This window comes from Corvus hawaiiensis, chromosome W, assembly GCF_020740725.1.
Source record: "Corvus hawaiiensis isolate bCorHaw1 chromosome W, bCorHaw1.pri.cur, whole genome shotgun sequence".
Taxonomy (NCBI): domain Eukaryota; kingdom Metazoa; phylum Chordata; class Aves; order Passeriformes; family Corvidae; genus Corvus; species Corvus hawaiiensis.
This window is the reverse complement of record NC_063254.1, coordinates 4,685,503-4,705,819: the sequence shown is the minus strand read 5'-3', so window position 1 is coordinate 4,705,819 and position 20,317 is coordinate 4,685,503. Positions and strand designations below refer to the sequence as shown.

The window sequence follows — 20,317 nt, the reverse complement described above, 5'->3', positions numbered from 1 at the left end:
AAGGATGGACAACTAAAGCTAGACACAGGCTGTCTACCAGCATGGGGAAATGAATTACATCTTTTGTCAGGAGATCCTGCCAGCCTCTTTGCAAGCAGTACTCACTCACTCTACAGAGCTGATCTGGTTAGTCAAGAATTTGGGGCATTGCATGCTGCCTGCTGTTGTCATCAGATTTAAGACAGCAAGAAGACAACTTCACTGCTGACTTGAGATGCTTACATGACAGCAGTGCTGGTCACAGGAGCCTCAGTCCAACTCTGGACCTAGTGATGTGGCCCCTATCCAAGACCACGATCCCTTGCCACCTGTCTCTGCAGCATCCATAGAGGAGGATCTCCTGGTGTTTGATCCCAAGAAGCACTGATGCCTGCAAAAAAAATTTCTGGAATTTCAAGAGAAATCTGCACTGATACTTTGGTTTTTCCACTTTCTATAAAATTAAGTTCTACTGTGCATTGAAATCTGCTGTTTCCCAAGAGGCAACTTTCACATATCACCCCACTCCTACTACTGCCTTTGCTTTGGCAATGTAGCAACTTTTCCAGCCATGACTACATGCCAAAGGCATGTACTTATAGGACAAGGGGGAATAGCTTCTCACTGAAAGAGGGCAGGTTTAGATTAGATATTAGGAAGAAATTATTCATTGTGAGGGTGGTGAGGCACTGGAACAGGTTGTCCAGAGAGGTCATAGATGCCCCATCCCTGGAAGTGTTCAAGGCCATGTTGGATGGGGCTTTGAGCAACCTGGTCTAGTTGAAGGTGTCCCTGCTCATGACAGGGGGGTTGAAACGAGATGGTCTTAAGGTCCCTTTCAACCCAAGCCATTCTAGGATTCTATTAAAAACTTCATGAAAGGAAGTTGTTTGACCCTGAGGTTAGAGCATGGTGCTAATAACATCCAAGGTTGTGTATTCAATCCCTGTATGGGCTATTCTCTCTTAAGAGTTGGACTCGATGATCCTTGTGGGACCCTTCCAACTCAGAATATTCTGCGATTCTGTGATATAGTTGGAAGCCAAGTGCTCATCATCAAAGGGGGTTTCGAGGTTCAGGCAAGACACATGAAAGAGAGACCTGAAAGATTTAAGTGGATCTTCTCTGCTCTCACCCCACACACAGCAGTCAAAGACACCTCCTCAGATGCAGGCAGGTCAGATGTCCTCACATGACACAAAGCATGTCCTGCCTTGAAATGTTTTGGTACTAGCACAGCATTGCACTTCTTTGAGTCACTGAGATATTTGAGATAGTTTCTTGTGATACATTTGATTTTGTGGGAATTTCTTATGCTTTCCTTATCAGTAAGGCTTGGGCTTCAGTTCAGACATCCTTTGGCAGAACATGCCAGATTCAGTAACAGTGGTACACAATACCTGCAAAGCTGTCTACATCTCCACACTACCAAACAGCACAGGACACTCAATATCTTACAATCACAGAATAGTTTGGGTTGGAAGGGATCTTAAAGATCATCTAGTTGCAACCCCCTGCCATGGTCAGGGACACCTTATACTAGACCAGGTTTCTCAGAGCCCCATCCAACCTGGCCTTGAACACTTCCAGGGATGGGGCAGACACAGCTTCTCTGGGCAACCTGTGCCAGTGCCTTATCACCCTCACAGGAAAGAGTGTCTTCAGAATATCTAATCTAAACCTGCCCTCTGTCAGTTTGAAGCCATTCTCCCTTGTCCTGTCACTACATACCCTTATAAAAAGTCTTATGCTGTTAACTTGATAGCCCACCACCTCTGCCTGTGACAGGCATGCTGCTGTTTCTACTGGCTTAATGGGAAGGCAAGCAGAGTCATCATCTCCACCACCAGCTCCTCAGGGAGGACAGAAGGTTGCTACAAGCAGGGTGTAGGATAATCCAGATGTGATCCACACACCCTCCTTCACTGCTCAGTAGATAGTCAACATGACCATCAATTGGAGAAACCTCTGATGTCCACAATCATGCACCAAGTCCCTGCTGCACCTGGTGGGACATGGGCACACATGCAAATAAGCAGTAAAATAAAGGCAGTCCTATTCAACATAAGCTTTTGTTTGGTGATGATGGGTGACAGCCAGCCACCATGGGGGAAGGGATGGACTTGGCCAGGAAGTAGGATTTTTAGCTCTCCCTCTCCCATCACCTGGAGAAATGGGACAAACCCGCTAAGTTGCTGGTTTTTGTTAATGCCCGTTACATAAGGTGAGCCTGGGATAGAACTGCTGCCAGGCCTGTCATGTACCAAGAGCTCTACTGGCTGTCTAAATATGTACCATACCAGAAGTCTTTTACTTAATGAATTGCTCTCCAAATTATATCAAAGAGCTTCCTACTTGCAACAGCGTCACAAGGGGAATGCAAATGCAAAAAAGTATTATATAAAATCTTCCCATTGGGTCTTTTTGGGAAAAAAAATCCAAACATAAAAAGATTTTTAATTATTCCATTATCTAAACTTTCCTCATTTATAGAGGGAATATGGTGCTCAGATATTATCTTGCATACCTCAATGGAGTAGTCTTCACCCCAGAGGCTCACACGGTGCTATCAGACCTTCTGGTGAGTATTGCTCAAACACAGCAGGGCTTAGCAGAGCACAGCCATGCCATGCAGCAAACAAAAGTGTTCACTGTAGGAAACAAGAATTATATATGAGCTGAATGTAGTTTTGAGGCCAGGATTTTCTCAGCACACCAGGAGTTCACAAAATGTATCTCATGAGATCCTCCATCAGCAGACCACCCTCTTGCAGTGACCTGCCCAGAGAACTGGAAAGACCAGAGTAAAAGGCTTCTAGAGGGAATTTTCTCCATTTGTAAGCCACTGCTTTGTATGGGATACACAAGTGCCAGTCTCCCACAGCTGCTAATAGCAGATGTTTCACCAAGCAGTGAAAAATCAACAGCCAGAAATGGTAATAAACTTCACCTAGTCCTCACCAGCAGCATTTCACTCGTATATCAGCCACAGCAAGAGAAATGCTTGCCTGGACAGAAGAACAATAGCTTGCAGCTCCTCTTTGGTGCCAATGAAAATTTGTTACTCACTGTTAAAGGAAGCCAAACATGGAGAGAGAGAATTACTAGCTCTGCCACAGGCTGGGAGAGAGCTCAAACACTGGGGAAACAGCTTGGGCATCGGTGAATGGCATTTGTATGTAGAAAGCAAGCTCCCTGTTTGAGGAGATCAAATAGGTTTAATTCACAGGGAAAAAAAAGCAAAACACCATCCCTCTTCCACATAAGTTGAAACAAAAGAGTCCACAGCATCAGGCAGATGGAAGATGTTGGGGCTGTGTTGATTTGAGTCAGGCAAGCATCACTCATGTATGACTCCTGCATCCTCCTGTAGTACCCACCAGCTCAGCACATTAGCTGAGCCTTTGGGTGAAGAGCAAGGGACCTTCTTCCCCAGGGTAAGCACCTGGTCTTGTTATCACCCTTAGCAACCCAAGGAGGCTAGATGGAAATGGCCAGCTTCTCAGCTGAATATCAAGCAGCTGGCTGGAACCTGGATGAGGTTTTGATGATGAATATTTCTGAGCAGAACAAAACTATAATAAATTAAGTCCACAATTCCATCTTGCATCTTCAGAGGTTCATGTGAAGCAGCATTTCCATACAGCATGCACCTTCCTACACAACAAGATCTTGTCTTTGTTGGGTACAGGTGTTGGTATAGATATTCCCAGCATTCTTGCATCCAAACCCATGGCAGGGAGGGGGTGCGTGAGCCCCCATCCCACAGCCAAGCAGTTTCCATCATGGGTCTGTGCAGGAAGAAATTGTACCCAAAATTAAAGTTGCAATAGGCACTGCTCCGACTGACACAGCCTCTTGTACACCCTGCAAGAGGCTCCCAGGCTTCTTCTAATGGATCCCACATGTGGGACTGAAGCCTGGAGGACATCAAGCATGGCAAGAGCACCAAAACCACCAGCCTGAAGCCCCTTCTCCAGGTAGCACATGCATCAGCCACAGCTACTGCAAATGCCATTTCACCCTTTCCTCAGCCGCCTCAGTCTCATATCTCCTCAGGCAAACACTGTTCTTATAGAGTTGATGGCCTCATAGTGGCACAGTAGCTCCTTAACCAGGTGACAATGGTCAGACCCATTCCTCCACCCTACCCAACCCTCTCCCACGCTAGTGCTCACGAAGAGGAGGGACAGCCACCTCCAGCAGCACTTGGTAAATACTGTTCACTGATGTTCACACCACGTACAACCACCCAAACCAACTTACACCTGGCTTCTGTCATTGCTCACCCAACACAGGTTCTTGGCACATGCAGTTTTGCTTCTCCCAATTCATTCCCTCAGCTATTTAATCCTCTTCCCTACAACACCATCCTTGTGCTGTGGCATATAACCAAGAAGCCCATCTACACAAAGATCCCTCATCCCAGATACATCTCATACTTTCAAGTCAGCTTCGATGCTCCAAATAGGTTGCTTTCACAGGTGGCCACAAGAAGCTCTTCAGCAATAAATGAGACACTCCATATTTTTTCCCCTTTATCACAGAACAATAAGCTCCCGGTCAAAGCATCCATCCTCACATTGGGATGTTGCCCATCTTCCATGGTTTGGGTGGGAATGAGCTTTCCGATGCCAAACAGAGGGACACATCTCCCCTTCCATGGGACAGGGAAAGTTGGCAGCACGGGCAGGCTCCATGCTGATGGATGAGACAGTACAAGAACAAAAGCAAAGGTTTGGTGAGGAAGAGATAAACACAACCCCTACCTGACTGTGTTCATGAGATGACGAGACCTTCCCTTGGGATAGGGGACAGCTGCCATCAAGCTGCTCACTACTATCTGCTGTCCACTGTAATAGGGATAAAAAAAGGCATTGTGTAAAATAATAGCCAGGCTGGAGAAAACTGCTGTGTCAGACCATAACACACAGCAAACACCATCTGGCCACAGGCATCACATTACATGTGCAGCACTCCCTCATTTTAGAGGATGATCCCAAAGGCTTTGGCTTGGAAACACTCTACCTGCTGATGGCAAGCAGAGGGAAGATGCAGGAACAACTACAGGAAGGCACCTGAAATGATACTTTGCAATAAAATCCATCCCCAGTATTTCTTGGCAGACTCCATCAGTGTTTGGTATCTCAGGCATGTGGTATGCACCAAGGTGACTTGAGTTGATAACTCTTTTCTATGGAGTCTTCCATGGAAAGTTGGGAAAATTCTGCTTTTCCCAATTCCATTTGCTTCAGGGACAGATATAAGCCCTGAGCTGCCAGAAAAACTGTGGTTTTATTTTAAACAAAACAGAAAATGTGGCAACTGTGACGTGCCACCAGATGACAGCACTACTCCCACACCAGCTTTGCCCCATGGTGAAGGACATGGACATCAGGGGACTTCCCGGACATAGGGGATCATGAGCTGCTTAGGTCAGCTTCCCCCAAGGTGCCTCCACAAAAATAATTCAGTTTGGGGTAATTTGTTTTGTTGGGTTTTTTCCTTAGAAGAAATGAAGGGCTGCATCATACTGAGAAAAACATAATATTTTAAAAAAGCAATTTTCATTAGACAAATATAAAGGATGCTGCTTAATCCTAAAGTCATTTTATCACCCCTACCAACAAAGTTGAGACTGAACCTCGGTGACCAACCCCATTTCTGAGGTCTTTCATCCTGGAAGTGTTTGGCTGTTCCAGAGAGGCTCACTGCTTGAATGCCATCACCAAGGTAAATGAGTTGAGAAAATGAGGTCAATTCCATACAAGCAGCAACCACTTGAGAGCTCCTTGACAGGTATGGATGAGGCCACAAAATAAGAGGAAGAGCCACCAATAGAACCACCCATGATCCCTACACAGCTCTGCCCTTATTGGAGCACTCGTTCTAGCTCACATATGGAGGACCTCAGCCTCCTCTCATTAAAAAGCTGCTCATCACTCTCCTGCCACCTCTGCTCACCTACCTGGAGAAGCTGCTGATGCTATCATGCTTGAGAGCCTTCTGCTAGACCTATGCCTATCTCCTTTAACAATTTTGAGTGCAACCACATGCCTGGAAAGGTCTCCCAAGGTACAGCTCAACTATTATTATGTCTACAGCCAAAAGAAAATTACATTTTCCCTCTGATTTTCCTCTCTTTCCTGGTGGGAGCAAGGTTGGAGACATCCCCACCATAGGAACATCCACACCTTGGAATTTTCTAGACTGGTGATGGATTCCGCCCTGCTGTGAGTGGTATGGAGGATGAGGCAGCATACAATGTGCCTTGCCTTCCTTCCCCCAGCATGGAGAGCAGTTATCGGGGGATGTGGTACCATCTGAGCATCTCACACACATGGGTGAGTGGATTTATCCTCTCTCAGGCAGGAAAAACATTTTTACAGCCACAAGGAAAAGAACTGCAGAGATTAAGCAACTTGCCCAACATTAAAGATTAAGTTGCTAGCAGAAGCTCACAGTTAAAAACAATTTTCTTGGTCTCAGTCCAGTGCCTTCCCCCTAAACCCATTATTTTTTCTCTGGCTCTCATTAAGAGGGAACATGCCACCTTCAGTCAGGCTGGCTTCTACCAGGGTTACTTCAGCAAGCTTCAGGATATACGAGTGTTTATTCCTTGCTTTGCTAAGAAGTGATCAGGAAGAGAAAATCAGAAATTAAAATTCCTGATTATTTCTTATCCAAATTTGGGATATGAGGTGGGAAAAAATATCTTTGGGAGATGAGATAATTCCTTAATGCATGCTTTAAGACAGTAAACTGTAGTGACTACAGGAACTTCATGGTTGCATGCAGCATGTTGGGGGCAACGGAGTCTGTAGGATGGTCTTCTTGTGTGAAGATTTGGTTTAACTTGGATCAATCAATCAGTCAAGTACTTATGTCCTGAAAGACTTCATGTATTCATAGAATCCTAGAATGGCCTGGGTTGGAAGGAACCTTCAAAGCTCATCTAGTTCCAACCCCCTTGCCATGGGCAGGGACACCTTCAACTAGGCCATGTTGCTCAAAGCCCCATCCAACCTGACCTTGAACACTTCCAATGATGCACCTTGAGACCATAAAAACCAAAACCCAGTTGGCAGGAGACCTCTACCAGCTGGTTAGAGACCTCATATATATCGCTGTACAAGCAAGCTGCCCCAAATCTTGTGTTTTACTACATCCTGCTTAAGCTGGACGTGCATCCCCAAGCCAGGCTGTAAGCCACCAGCACCCCCCAGACCCTCTCCCACCCCACAATGTGCCCTTCGTCCACCTACCTGCAAGATGTGGGACTGTGTCTTCTCACTCTCACCATCCCCCTCCATTTTATCCATCAGCAGCCCCTGGACCTGGTACTCCAGGACATAGCTGTCAATGAAACGCTCCAGCTCCTCGATCTCCTGAGAGCGGCTGCTCCCTGCCTCTGAGGAGGCTGATGCCACTGATGAGTTCTCCATCCCTTCAGGAGAGATGTCGAGAACAGAGGGGGCCTGAGAAAGCAAAATTAAAAGGGGCAAGAAATTATTTCCCAGTAATTATAAAAAGGTTAAAAAAACAGCAGCTGAAGCTTATCGGTTTCCAGGGACAGGATATTTTCTGCTGTACATCTGCATTTCCAGTAATATTTATAATAAACCTAGGTGGTCATATTTGGAGTTTTCATGTGTGCAAAAAAAAAGAAGTCCCATTTCTGTAATATTCCTACATCTAAGGACAACAGACAGTTTTCCTGTCCTCCTTAAAACCCAAACTACTGAAAACCTCCAGACATGCACAAGAGAAAAACAAAATTAAAAAACTTAATTTGAAAAGCCCACAGCATTAGCTGTGCTGGATAAGGGTGAGAAGCTGGGGATAATGGACAAGGGTGTGAGGAAGAGGATGATAATTGAAAAGCTTCTCTAGGACAGCAGCAGTAAATGGTGCTGAATTAATGATGTGACTGCAAATGGTTGAAAGAGGAGGTTTGCACATGGAGGTGAAACAGACATCCCACTAGAATCTAATTTTAAAACCTCTCTTTCTTCAGGACAGTGGCTCTATAGAAGATGTACAGGCTTTATGATGCTCTTCTCCTTCCTCTTTCTCCATAGCTCAACAGGTATGAGGCTCTGGAACTAGAAGACCAGACAACTGATGAGGTGGGCGAAGGTCCTTCTGGGATAGTGGGGCATCCTAAAACAACACCACCTGTACCCTGCATCAAGACCTCCTCTGTTAAGAGGGAAAAAAGAGCAATTGTAATAGAAGACTCCTTTCTAAGGGGAACGGATGGCCCAATATGCAGACCAGACAAAACTCATGGGGAAGTCTGCTGTCTCCCAGGGGCTCGGATAAGGGACATCACTGGAAAACTCTCCAGTCTAGTAAGGCCCTCTGATTATTATCCACTGTTGGTTGTTCAAACTGGCAGTGATAAAATAACAAAGAGAAGTCCAAGGACAATCAAAAGAGACTTCAGGGCCCTGGGAAAATTGGTAGAGGGATCAGGAGAACAGGTAGTAATTTCCTCGATTCTTCCAGTAACAACAAATAGTACTGATAGGAATAGGCAGATCCATCAGGACAATGCATGGCTCCGAGATTGGTGTCAGGGGAAAAACTTTGGGTTTGTTGACTACGGGATGAACTACTCAACACCTGGTCTACTGACACCTGACAGGATGCGCCTATCTCAGAGGGGCAAAAGAGTTCTAGCACAAGAGCTAGTGGGCCTTGCTGACAGAGCTTTAAACATGCTTGGAAGGGGGAAAGGGATAAAACCAAGCTCGCCAGTGATAAGCAATGGGATGGTGTGCCAAAACTTGAGGAAAGGAGCACTAATGCGATCCCTCAATCTACTTCACAAGGTGTTGGATACAAAGTACCACACCTGAAATGTTTCTACACTAATGCATGAAGCATGAGGAACAAACAAGAGGAGGTCGAGGCTTTGGCCCAGTCCCAGAGATTTGACATCATTGGCATAAGTGAAACCTGGTGGGATGAGTCCTGTGACTGGAGTGCCCTGCTGGACAGTTCCAGACTATTCAGGAGGGATAGGCAGGACAGAAGAGGCGGACAGGTGGCACTGTATGTAATAGAAGGGTATGTATGGAGCTCACAGTTGGCAATGTGTTGGGGTTTTAGGAGCTCTCTTGTTTTTTTGGGTTTTTTTTCCTTTTTCTGTTAAAGGAATTTTCCCCATTCGTGTTGCTAGGGGAGCAAATGGCTGGGTACTTAAGAAAAACAAAAGAGCTGGCTTCTCTTTTGTTTCACCTGGGTGTGTGGGCAGTTTGGTCTCTGGTGTTCAGACAGAGAGGGAGGCTGTTTTCTTCGGCTGCTTTTCCTTGTGCTGGAGAAGCCCTGGGATCCCAAAGCCCGCCTTCCCCGCCCCACTGGGAGCCAGGCTGTGGCCACCCTGCCCCGCCGTTGCTTCGAGCCTTTGCTACGTTGTGGCCCTGCTCGACCTGCCTGCCCAGAACTCTGGGGGGGGGGGGGGGGGGGGGGGGTTCCCCGTTTGGATACACCTCGTCTGCCACCTGGCATTTGTGCTCGTCCCTGCTGTTCCAGCCTGCTGTTCCTGAGGGTCCGGCCGGACACCGGGATCGGCTGCCCAGGGGTTTGTGAAGCCTTTGTTCCATCCCTCCCTGGGATCCCAGGGCACCGGTGCCGCGTGCTCCCCGAGCTCGCTCCAGAGCGCCCCCTGCAGCCGCGGGGAAACCATCGCACCTGCCCTGCTCACCGGGAGCCACCAATGCCCCTGCCGCCTGCGACCAGAACTGCACCCGAGGGGAAATAGCCTGACAGCCGAGAAGGCTGGGACTGGGTTTGTGATTGTTTGCTGTTACTGCCATAGTTATTGTTGCTTGTTTGACTGGTTATACACATATAGATATATAATAGTAAAGAACTGTTATTCCTATTTTCCACATCTTTGCCTAAAATTCCCTTGATTTCAAAATTATAATAACTCAGAGGGAAGGGGGGGTGCATCTGCCATTCCAAGGGGGGCTCCTGCCTTCCTTAGCAGACATCTGTCTTTCAAACCAAGACACAATGACACAGTTGAGAACTTCTGGGTAAGAATCAAGGGCCAAACAAATAATGCACATGTCATTGTGGGAGTCTATTATAGATCTCCAAGCCAGGACAATGACACTGACAAATTATTCTTTGAGGAACTATGGGATGCTTCCAAGTCAACTGCCCTTGTCCTTATGGGGGAACTTCAGCTTGCCAGAAATTAACTGGGAGCATCACACAGATGGTACAACCTGGGCCAGAAGATTCCAAAAAAACCTGGACGATAACTATATGGAACAGGTCCTAAGGGATCCAACTCGGAAAGATGCCCTCCTTGATCTACTGATTGTCAACAGAGCGGAGATTGGCAGCTGTCTTGGCCACAGTGACTACGAAGCAATTGAGTTTAAAACCTCTGTTGACAGGAGGAAAAGTGCCTGGACATGAGAAGAGCACACTTCAGGCTGCTCAGGGAATTAGTAAGTAAGGTCCCCATGGAAAATGTTTTTGCAGGTGCTGGGGTCCATTAGTGCTGGTCACTTTTGAAACATCACCTCCTAAGGGCACAGGATCAGGCAATTCCCAAATGTCAGAAGTCAAGCAGGTGAGGCAGAAGGCCAGCTTGGCTGAACAGGGATCTTCTGTCAGAAATAAGGCAAAAAAGGAAGGTGTATGCCCAGTGGAAGCAAGGCCAGGTGACATGGGAAGAATACAGAGATGCTGCTTGCCACTGTAGGGAGAAAATTTGTGAGGCCAAGTCTCAATTGGAGTTGAAGGTGCCAGAACTGTGGGAGGCAATAAAAAGTTTTTTCAAATTAATTAATGGCAAAATGCAGTGTAAAAAAACCATCAGCCCATTACAGGATATGGATGGTCACTTCACAAACAGGGACAGAGGCAAGGCAGAAGTGTTTAATGCATTCTTTGCCTCTGTCTTCAACACAGATGATGGACCAAGGGGGTCTCAGTGCCCTGAGCTGGAGGACCATGACTGCAAGAATGGTACCCTCCCAGTCGACCTTGAAATTGTGGGGGATCTGCTGCTCCAGCTGGATCCCTACAAATCTATGGGGCCTGATGGGATTAATCTGAGAATATTCAAAGAGCTGGCTGACGTCATTGCAAAACCTCTCTCAATGATTTTGGAGCAGTCTTGGGAATCTGGAAAGATCCCAGCTGACTGGAAGCTGGTGAACATTGTCCCGATTTTCCAGAAGGGCAAGTAGGAGGCCCCCAGAAACTACAGGCCTGTCAGTCTGTCAAGATCCAATTATTAAGGTTCTTTAGAAATTCCTCTGCCCGAATTAAGGTGCAAACGAGACCATATGCCAGTGACAATAATATGGGTTTTATTTGATAGTAAATATGAGAGAGAGAGAGAGAGACAGAGAGACAGAGAGACAGAGAGAAAGAAAGAAATAGAAAATAGGTGGGGGGGACAGAAAGAGAGTGAAAGGAAAATATCACCACTCCATGGATCCCAAAAATGTTCTGTTGATCCTCTCCAGCTGGTCCTCTTGGTGGTGAAGGTCCCCCCAAAAAGCATAGAATCCCATGGGTTAATATACCCTCAAGCCAGGTGGTAATGTCCAGGCATGTCCCCCTGGGGAAGGGGGGCAGTCTCTTACAGCAGACTCTGGATCTGTTGCATCACATGCAGTCCTGTGGTGCAAAGCCTCTGGGGAGCACTTTGGGGGGCCTTTGATGGATTATGACACCCCCTCAGCTGCCTCTCACATGAAAGTCCCATGGATGTGGCCAGTGGGGTTGGGGGTTCCACAGCTGTGGAACACGGTTTGTGTAATCGGAGGATGGGTGTTTATTGCCTCTGACCAGAGGTTCTGCAATGCACCAGAAACCTCCTCCTCCCCCCTCGCTTGGGGGGGAGTCTGTATAAATCTGGCTTCTGTGAGCTGTGCTCTCCCCCCACCCCAAACTCAGCAGGGGATGATTCTCAGTGTAGCTGGTGGCTTTGGCCTTTTGCGGATGCATACCTTTCCCTCAGCCTGAGATGATTGAACAATAGGTTTCCCTTTATCTAATGAGCAGTTTGACTTTCAGTCCAAAGTCCCAGTCTTCAGGGAGGCTTCTTTGGTTGTAGCTTCTTCATAATGAGCAAAACTTTATAGCAATGTTTGAGGCATGAACTATTTTCAGTCTCTGAGAAAGTCTCACTTCAGTGCCTGGTAAAGTTATGGAGAAGATTACACTAGGAGGTATTGAAAAACACACAAAAGACAACACAGTCATCAGTCACAGCCAGCACAGCTTCATGAGAGGGGAGTTCTGTTTATCAAACCTGATTTCCTTTTATGACAAGGTTCCCCACCTAGTTGATCAAGGGAAGCCAGTTGATGTCATCTTTTTGGATTTCAGTAATGCTTTTGATACTGTGTCTCACAGTATCCTTCTGGACAAAATGTCCAGCACATAGCTGGATAAACACATAATGTGATGGGTGAGAAACTGGCTCATGGGTCAGGCACAAAGGGTTACAGTGAATGGGGTGACATCAGACTGACGACCTGTCACTAGTGTGATTCCACAGGGCTCCATCTTAGGCCCTGTGCTCTTCAACATTTTCATTAATGACTTGGACGCAGGACTTGAAGAAATACTAAGCAAGTTTGCAGAGGATAGAAAACTGGGAGGAGCTGTTGACTCCCTCGAAGGCAGGGAGGCCCTGCAGAGACCCATTGACAAATTAGAGGACGGGGCAATCACCAACCATATGAAGTTCAACAAGGGAAAGTGCCAGATTCTGCACGTGGGATGGGGCAACCCTGGATGTACTGATAGACTGGGGAATGAGACGCTAGAAAGCAGTGCTGCAGAAAGGGACCTAGGGGTCCTGGTTGATGGAAAGTTGAATAAGAGTCAGAAGTGCCCTGGCAGCTGTGTCCTGGGGTGCATCAGGCAAAGCATCGCCAGCTGGTCGAGGGAGGTGATTCTCCTGCTCTACTTTGCACTGTGTGGCCTCACCTTGAGCATTGTGTGCAGTTTTGGGTACCACAATGTAATAAAGTGTTGTGGTTTGACACTGGCCAAATGCCAGGCACCCACGAAAGCCGTTCGCTCACCCTCCCCTGCCACAGCTGGGCAGAGGAGAAGAAAAATTAACGAAGGGTTCATGAGTTAAGGACCAGGAGAAAACACTCCAAAGGCAAAACAGGCTCAGCTTAAAGGTACAAAGTGAATTTATTACTAACAAAATCAGAGCAGGAAAATGAGAAGTAAAATAAGCCCTTAAAAAGACCTTTTTCCCCCAACCCCTCCCTCCTTCCCACTGAGCGCAGGAAGACAGGGGGGTGGGGGTTTTGGTCAGTTCATCACCCAAGGTTTTCTTCCACTGCTTAGGGAGAGGAGTCCTTCCCTTGCTGCACTGTGGGGTCCCTTCACATGGGAGACAGTTCTCCGTGAACCTCTCCAGTATGGGCCCAATCTCATGAGCAGCAGTCCTCCCAAAATGACTGCAACACGATTTCCTCCCATGGGAAGACAGTCCTCCCAAAACTGCTGTGGCATGGGTCACTCTTCCACGGGGTGCAGTCCTCCAAGGACAGGCTGCTCCAGCCTGAAAGCAGGGGCCCCCTCTCTCTGCTGGGTCTTCCACTTGACCACAACCTCCTCCAGGCATCCACCTGCTCCAGTGTGAGCACCTCCCCCATGGGCTGCAGGTGGATCTCTGCATCCCCTGTGGACCTCCATGGCCTGCAGGGGGACAGCCTGCTTCACCATGGTCATCACCATGGCCTGCAGAGAAACCTTGGCTCTGGCACCTGGAGCACCTCCTCCTCCTTCTTCTCCACTGACCTTGGTGTCTCCATGTTGTTTCCCTCACATGTTCTCACCTCTTCCTCTTCTCTGGCTAGAAAAAAACTGTGCGTGCTCCACTTTGTTTTGATTTTCTTCTTAAATATGGTATCACAGAGGCATTACCAGCCTCTCTAATTGGCCCTGCTTTTGCCAGCAGCATGTCCATCTTCAGAGCCATCAGGGATTGACTCTGCCGGACATGGTGGAAGCTTCTATCAGCTTCTCACAGAAGCCACCTCCATGGCTGTGCCGGTTTGGCCAAATTTAGAAATATATCCTCTGAGAGAAGGCAGGTCACCACCCCTCAGTTTAGAGGCATAAAAAGGCACAAGAATTAATTTCTGGGCATAGGGCAGCGATATAGGATACACATCATAAAGTCACCCCAAGACAGTGGCCCCCTCGCTACCAAAAACCAGGCCATGCAAAACCAACACAGAAAGATATTAAACTATTATAGAGTGTCCAAAGGAGGGCAATGAAGATGGTGAAGGGCCTTGAGGGGAAGCTGTATGAGGAGCTATATTGGGTCTGGCTGAGATAGTGTTCATTTACCTCGAGCAGCCCTCACAGTGCTGTGCTTTGCTTTGAGAGCTGGAAGGGTGTTGATAACACACCAGTGTTTTGGCTACTGCTGAGCAGCGCTGTCCCTCTAGCATTCCTTCTCCCATCAAGGGGGCTGGGAGTGGGCAAGGTCCTGGGAGGGGACACAACCAGGCCAGCTGACCCAAATTAACCAAAGGGATATTCCATGCCATATGGTGTCAGTTCAGATATAAAAGCTAAGGGAGAGAGGAGGAAGCAGGGGGGGATTCATTATTCTACAATGTTTGCCTTCCGGAGCAACCGCTATGCATGCTGAAGCCCTGCTTCCCAGGAAGTGTGTGAACATCGCTCACTGATGAGAAGTAGAGATTAAGTTTTCCCCTTTGCTTTAGTGTGCAAACTTTCCCTTTTTTTTTTTTTTTTTTTGCTTTAGTAAACTGCCTTATCTCAACCTACGAGTTATTTTCCATCTTATTTTCTCTCCCCTGTCCTGCTGAGAAGGGAAGTGATACAGTGGCTTGGTGGGCACCTGGTGCCCAGCCAAGGTCAAACAACTTGGTCTGTTCAGCCTAGAGAAGAGAAGACTGAGGGGAGACCTCATTGCAGTCTACAACTTCCTCATGAGGGGAAGAGGAGGAGCAGACACTGACATCTCTCTGGTGACCAGTGACAGGACCTGAGGGAATGGCCTGAAGTTGTGTCAGAGGATGTTTAGGCTGGATATTAGAAAAAAGTTCTTCAGCCAGAGGGTGGTTGGGCACTGGAACAGGCTCCCTGGAGTAGTCACAGCACCAAGCCTGACAGAGTTCAAGAAGCATTTGGACAATACTCTCGAGGACATGGTGTGACTCTTGGGGATGGTCCTGTGCAGGGCCAGGAGTTGGACTCGATGATACTTGCGGGTACCTTCCAAGTCAGCATATTCTGTGATTCTGTGAAAGTTAGTCATAATGACAACATGGGAGGAGGGCTATAATTGCAACAAATGGGAGCAACATTAGCAATTTCAGCAAAAACATCATAGCAGGACAACTGCTATTGACGTACCTCTGAATTCAGAGATGCAAATAAAAAGCCCAAACTATATAGCTTTGGGGGGAAAAAAAAGGAAAGAAAAGAGGTGAGAATTTGTTTAATCAAGAGACTGTATAACACTATATACCCAGATGGTATCTCACATCAAAGGGCCTTGCAGGTGGAAGCCCACTGTTGCCAGCTCTTGGATGCCTGTACAGTGCAGGTCAGATGAGGTCATCTGAGGGATATTTATGGCCCAGCAATTTAGTAGCTGAGCTTAACAAGGGACTGAAAAAGACACTTCTGGAATAAATTATACAATATGAATGATCAAGAAAATAAACTTTGTACCTAGCCCTGAGTTACTGCAGCACTTGAAGACTTCAGAGGAAGATGCAACAAATGCCAACATAAATACAGAATGCTGGAGCTTGGGACAAGCTTTCCCCACTCCTGCTAGTGCTTTCATAGAACCATGGAAGTGTTGGGGTTGGAAGGACCTTAAAAGGTCATCTAGTCCAACCCCCTGCAATGAGCAGGGACATCTTCAACTAGATCAGGTTGCTCAGAGCCCCATCCAACCTCGCCTTGAATGTTTCCAGGGATGGGGCATCCACAACCTCTATGGGCAACCTGTGCCAGTGTTTTACCCTCTTCAGGGCTTCTCCCTCCTGGAGGGCCCTTGAAGAACCTTTGTGCTTGCTAATGACCCCCAGTCCACAGGGACACCCTGCTTCTGATGAGCATCCCCACATGTCCACAATGTCCAGAGAAGCCCAATGCCTTTCAGTACCAGGAACCAGAGGTGACATCTAGCACTCAAGCCCCATGTGTTCCCTCCTCCAGTGTGGGATGAGGGTCAAGTTTCTCCTCTGTCACAGTCACTCAAGGAATTGAATCTACCTTTGCAGAAGTAAAAGGCTGAACCCATCAAATAATAATTTTTTAAAAAACCACTTGTTTGCTAGCAGCCCACCTTTGGCTTGGTGAATTTTAAATAGTTTTGGTCAAGTCACTGCAGCCAAAACACTAGGAAGAAAATACCGGAAAAAGTTCTTTCATGGTTTTTTTAGGGACTGGTATTTTTAAACAATGGATTTTTACTTTTATTTTATGTTGACATACACTAAATTTCCACATCTCTCCATTATGGTGTAAAATATTGAAAGACAGATTTCATTTTGGATTTAAATAGGACTTGACATTCTTTTGTTTCCTGTTTTAACAAAGTAAAAATACCTATTCTCATTTATCCCAGCTAAAAATCCTCTTATCCTCCAAAACTATCCTTACGACCAAAATTTTTCTACAGGCTAATTAACTGGAAAAAAAAAATAGCATCAACTATTTGTTCTATGGGCTGAAGTTGAGCATTCAGAATACCTGAGGATAACTTGGGGTACTCACCTAAAGGATGCAGCAGTACTCCAGGACAGAAGATGTAATTTAAAGTGCTACTGTAATCCACATATATGTTAGAAAATCATAGGAACCTCAGGGAAGGTCACATATATATGTTTTTTTTTTAAAGAGGGAAATCTTAGAGGTCTTTTCCAACCTAAATGATTCTGTGAATCTGTGAAATAAGGAAAATGGGAACCCACATTTCCCCAAAGAGAGGGGACACTGCTGCAGCCCCAGTTCTAGAGGCAAGGCATGACATGGGGCACAACCCCAGTCACAGCATTTTGGGCTTTATCCTCCTAGTAATGCCTCTGCTTTGGCTTGTTCCCAGCTCCTCTGTGGGCTGCTCTGCCTCAGGAGAAAATATTTACTCTCTGGAGACTATCAGGCATAACACAAGATAATACCCAGGGCTGCAAAAACTCCAATCCAGAGAAAGCCTTGCTGATGCTCAGATGCCCCACTACATCCTCTCCTGCTCCCTTTCAGGTGAAACTGGATCTTGTACATGACAAGGGGCTAAAAACCCAAATGTTTTCAGGATAATGCTGCTGACTTGTTTTTCAAACCCTCTGCCAGCAAGCCTCCAGGGTGCTGCTTACCTCTGTTGATCCCATCAGGTGGTTTAACTGGGAAGCTTACCAATAAGCCCTCCCCCTGCAAGGAGGCACCATGTTATATCAGGTTATTCTCTGGCTGACAGGGAACATAGAGGCTTTCAGATAGCACAGGGATAAATCCCAAATAAAATTTTCAAGAAGAAAATTAAGTTTATGAATGAAGGGAACTCATACCAGGTTGCAAGGCTTTGTTGTTGGGTTGGGTTTTGTGTTTTTTTTCTCTTCTAAGCTTTATTTTATTTATGTTGAAGTACCTGTTAAATCCTGTTAACATGCTGCAAATCTCTGTCTTGCTGAAAAAAGAATTTGGCACCTTTAAAAGGTACCTGGCCTATATCTGTAGCCAAATAAACCCCTTATGAACAGGGAAGGGAGCAGGTAAGGAAGGGAGAATCCACAGCAGGGAAGGCAGGGCAGAAGGAAGAAAAAATAAGATAGGGAATAAAAAAAGAAGGGTAGGGAACAATTTTTAAAAAATGGGATAGGGAACAAAAAAGCAGGATAGGGAACAACAACAAAAATAGGATGGGGAACAATAAAATTAACTGGGGGACAAAAAAATGGGATAGACAACAACCCTGCATCCAAGAACAGGGAAGAAAGTGGCAATGCACAATTTTCACCTGTCATAGGTTAGCAAGCATAGTCCCAGAAGGGATGTCCTTGCTAAGGGGTGCTTACAGCTTCCTCTGGGACCTGACAGAACCTATCAGCTGGCCAGTTTGAATATGGACAATTCTTTAAGCCACTTAAAGTTGTGACCGCCTCTGTGATACACACTTAAGAACAGGCAAACTCCCCCCCAAGCTCTCTCTCATTTCTGGCACTGGGACAGGTGGCTTCGGGGCCTGAGCGGGGCCCAGTGGGCCCGGCCCAGGCCCTGCTTGGGCCAGGCCGGGCCGGGCCATGGCTCCAGGATGACCCCCCCCCAGCAGGGCTGTGGGCAGCCAGAGCAGCTCGGAACAACCCCCCGCCCCGCCCCCCCCCCCCCCCCCCCACTGCGGCACCGCTGTCCAGCAGAGGTCAGGTGACCAACAGCGATAAGACACATTCCAGCTGCAAGGCCTAGGTGAGATTAACCCTTTTAGTGCTGTGAAGAGCTGAAAACCTAAGGGAAGAGAAAGAGGAGATGCTTAAAGCTGAAAGTCTGTTGTGAAGCTATAATATATCAGAGTATCCTGTTGTAATTTCATGAAGATATGGGGGGTGGAGTGTTCAACTCGTAAGCAAAAGCACCTGCGCTGAGATAGGCAGATGCTGACACAGCTGTAATTTCATGAGAAGTTTGGATAGGGAGAGATGGAAGCGATGAGGACTTTTGCTCCACACGGGAAAGGAGAAAACCTCAGTTCCTAGAGATGCTCCCAGAGATAGCCCTAGAGATGAAGATGAGGAGGACCCTTTGCTCCCAGGGAAGGCGGAGGGCCTCTGTTCTTAGAGATGAAATGCTCCCAGAGATGGGTGAAGAGAACTTTTGTTTCTGAACGGCTCAACCTTAAAATTGTACCCCAAAAACTTCAAGAGTGGGCCCTGGAAAGCAGTTGCAGGAAAAGCTGCAAGTCGGGGGAAGGGACTCACATGCGAGCAGAGAGACTCCTCTTCCTAAATGGACTGAACAATATTTGGAAGTGGGCGGCTGTCTCGTTGTGATAATGTTTTCATAGCACGAGCAAGAGACTTCTCTTTCTAAATAGACTGAACAAGGTTATTATGGAAGTGGTAAACAGCCTGAACATCTTAAGGGTTGTCTTTTTACATTGTCAGTGGGAGAAGGGAGGAAGGTGGGGGGAGGAGGAGAGTTCTGAAGGTATGGTATAATTTTTTTTCCTTTTAGGTCTGTTAATAAACTTCTTTATATTCTTTCAAGTTTAGTGCCTGCTTTGCGTTTCTCCTAATTCTTATCTCACAGAAGATAAGCAGTAATGAGTATTTTGGGCCAAACCACTACACTAAATTGCTGTTTCCGCCCGGTTACAAACCAACCCCGTGACATCACCCATTAACTTCAGCAGCCAGATTATTTCCACAGTAAAGAGGATGCATGTGTACAATCGGGGCAGGGGAAAGAGGACGGAGTCACAATGAAGAGCAGGGCTGTAAGGAAAGGCACACAGGGGGCTGCCTGGAAGGTTTGGCAGGCTGAGACCACCTGTCGTGGTTTAGCATAGTGATGCCATGAAGATTTTTGCCTTTTCTTTTATACCCGTTATACCTTTTTACAGCTTCTGTATTCCTAGTGCTTTTTGCCTACATTCTTGGACTTGTTTGTTAAGCTAAGAGACTAAACATTTTAGAAGCCTCGTAGCTAGGGATCAGTGTGCCCCAGACCCCAAGGTCCTCTCCAGAACATATTCTGTAAACTAAGATAGAACCATCCAGGGGAAGGTTCCTTGGGGAGGGGGGGCTCACTTGAACCACTCATTGGGGAATCTTTGATAGATATGCTAATTAGTAAAGCCTATAATGTTATACCCAATGTTGGGGGGAGACACACGGGAACACGCGGAAGAAGAGAGACACAGAGACAGGGAAAGACTCGGTGGGGTACATCTCGAGGCATATGAACTGGACGTGTACACCTAAGGATCCTTAAGAATAAATACCAAGGTAAAATCCCTTTTCCCCTTCTAACCGTGTATGCCTCTTGATTTTAAGACCAGGAAAAGGCATCAGTTGCTGGCGACCACGAAGGGACCCTAAAGACCTTGAAACTCGCAGTCTTGGGTTGGAACACATCTTGCTTTGCCCCTCTCTTTGCCGGCAAATTACAGAGGGGCCGGAGAAACAATGTAAGACTGTGACCAGGACTTTAGGACCCAGCACGGAAAGGCAGAAGCACGGAAAGAGGTGAGTGAAAAGGGGATCAGTACCACTGAGACTGTGCTAGCACTAGGGAAGGAGATCTCCGAGGGGGTTAGAAAGGTTGGGGGCATAGAAGCCCA

The 20,317-nt window shown here is 46.9% G+C and overlaps 1 protein-coding gene across 1 annotated transcript in view; it reads right to left on the bottom strand.

Moving 5' to 3' along the window:
* The window catches only part of LOC125319331 (CBP80/20-dependent translation initiation factor-like), a 516,903-nt gene extending 503,940 nt beyond the window's left edge, over positions 1-12,963 (bottom strand). Inside the window, exons 1-3 of the mRNA XM_048290438.1 lie at positions 12,955-12,963; positions 7,245-7,457; positions 4,749-4,832 (exon numbers count right to left, since the gene is read on the bottom strand). Coding sequence (XP_048146395.1) covers positions 4,749-4,832; positions 7,245-7,457; positions 12,955-12,963 — 306 coding nt within the window. The remainder of the gene's footprint in view (positions 1-4,748; positions 4,833-7,244; positions 7,458-12,954) is intronic.
* Positions 12,964-20,317: the final 7,354 nt, after the last annotated feature.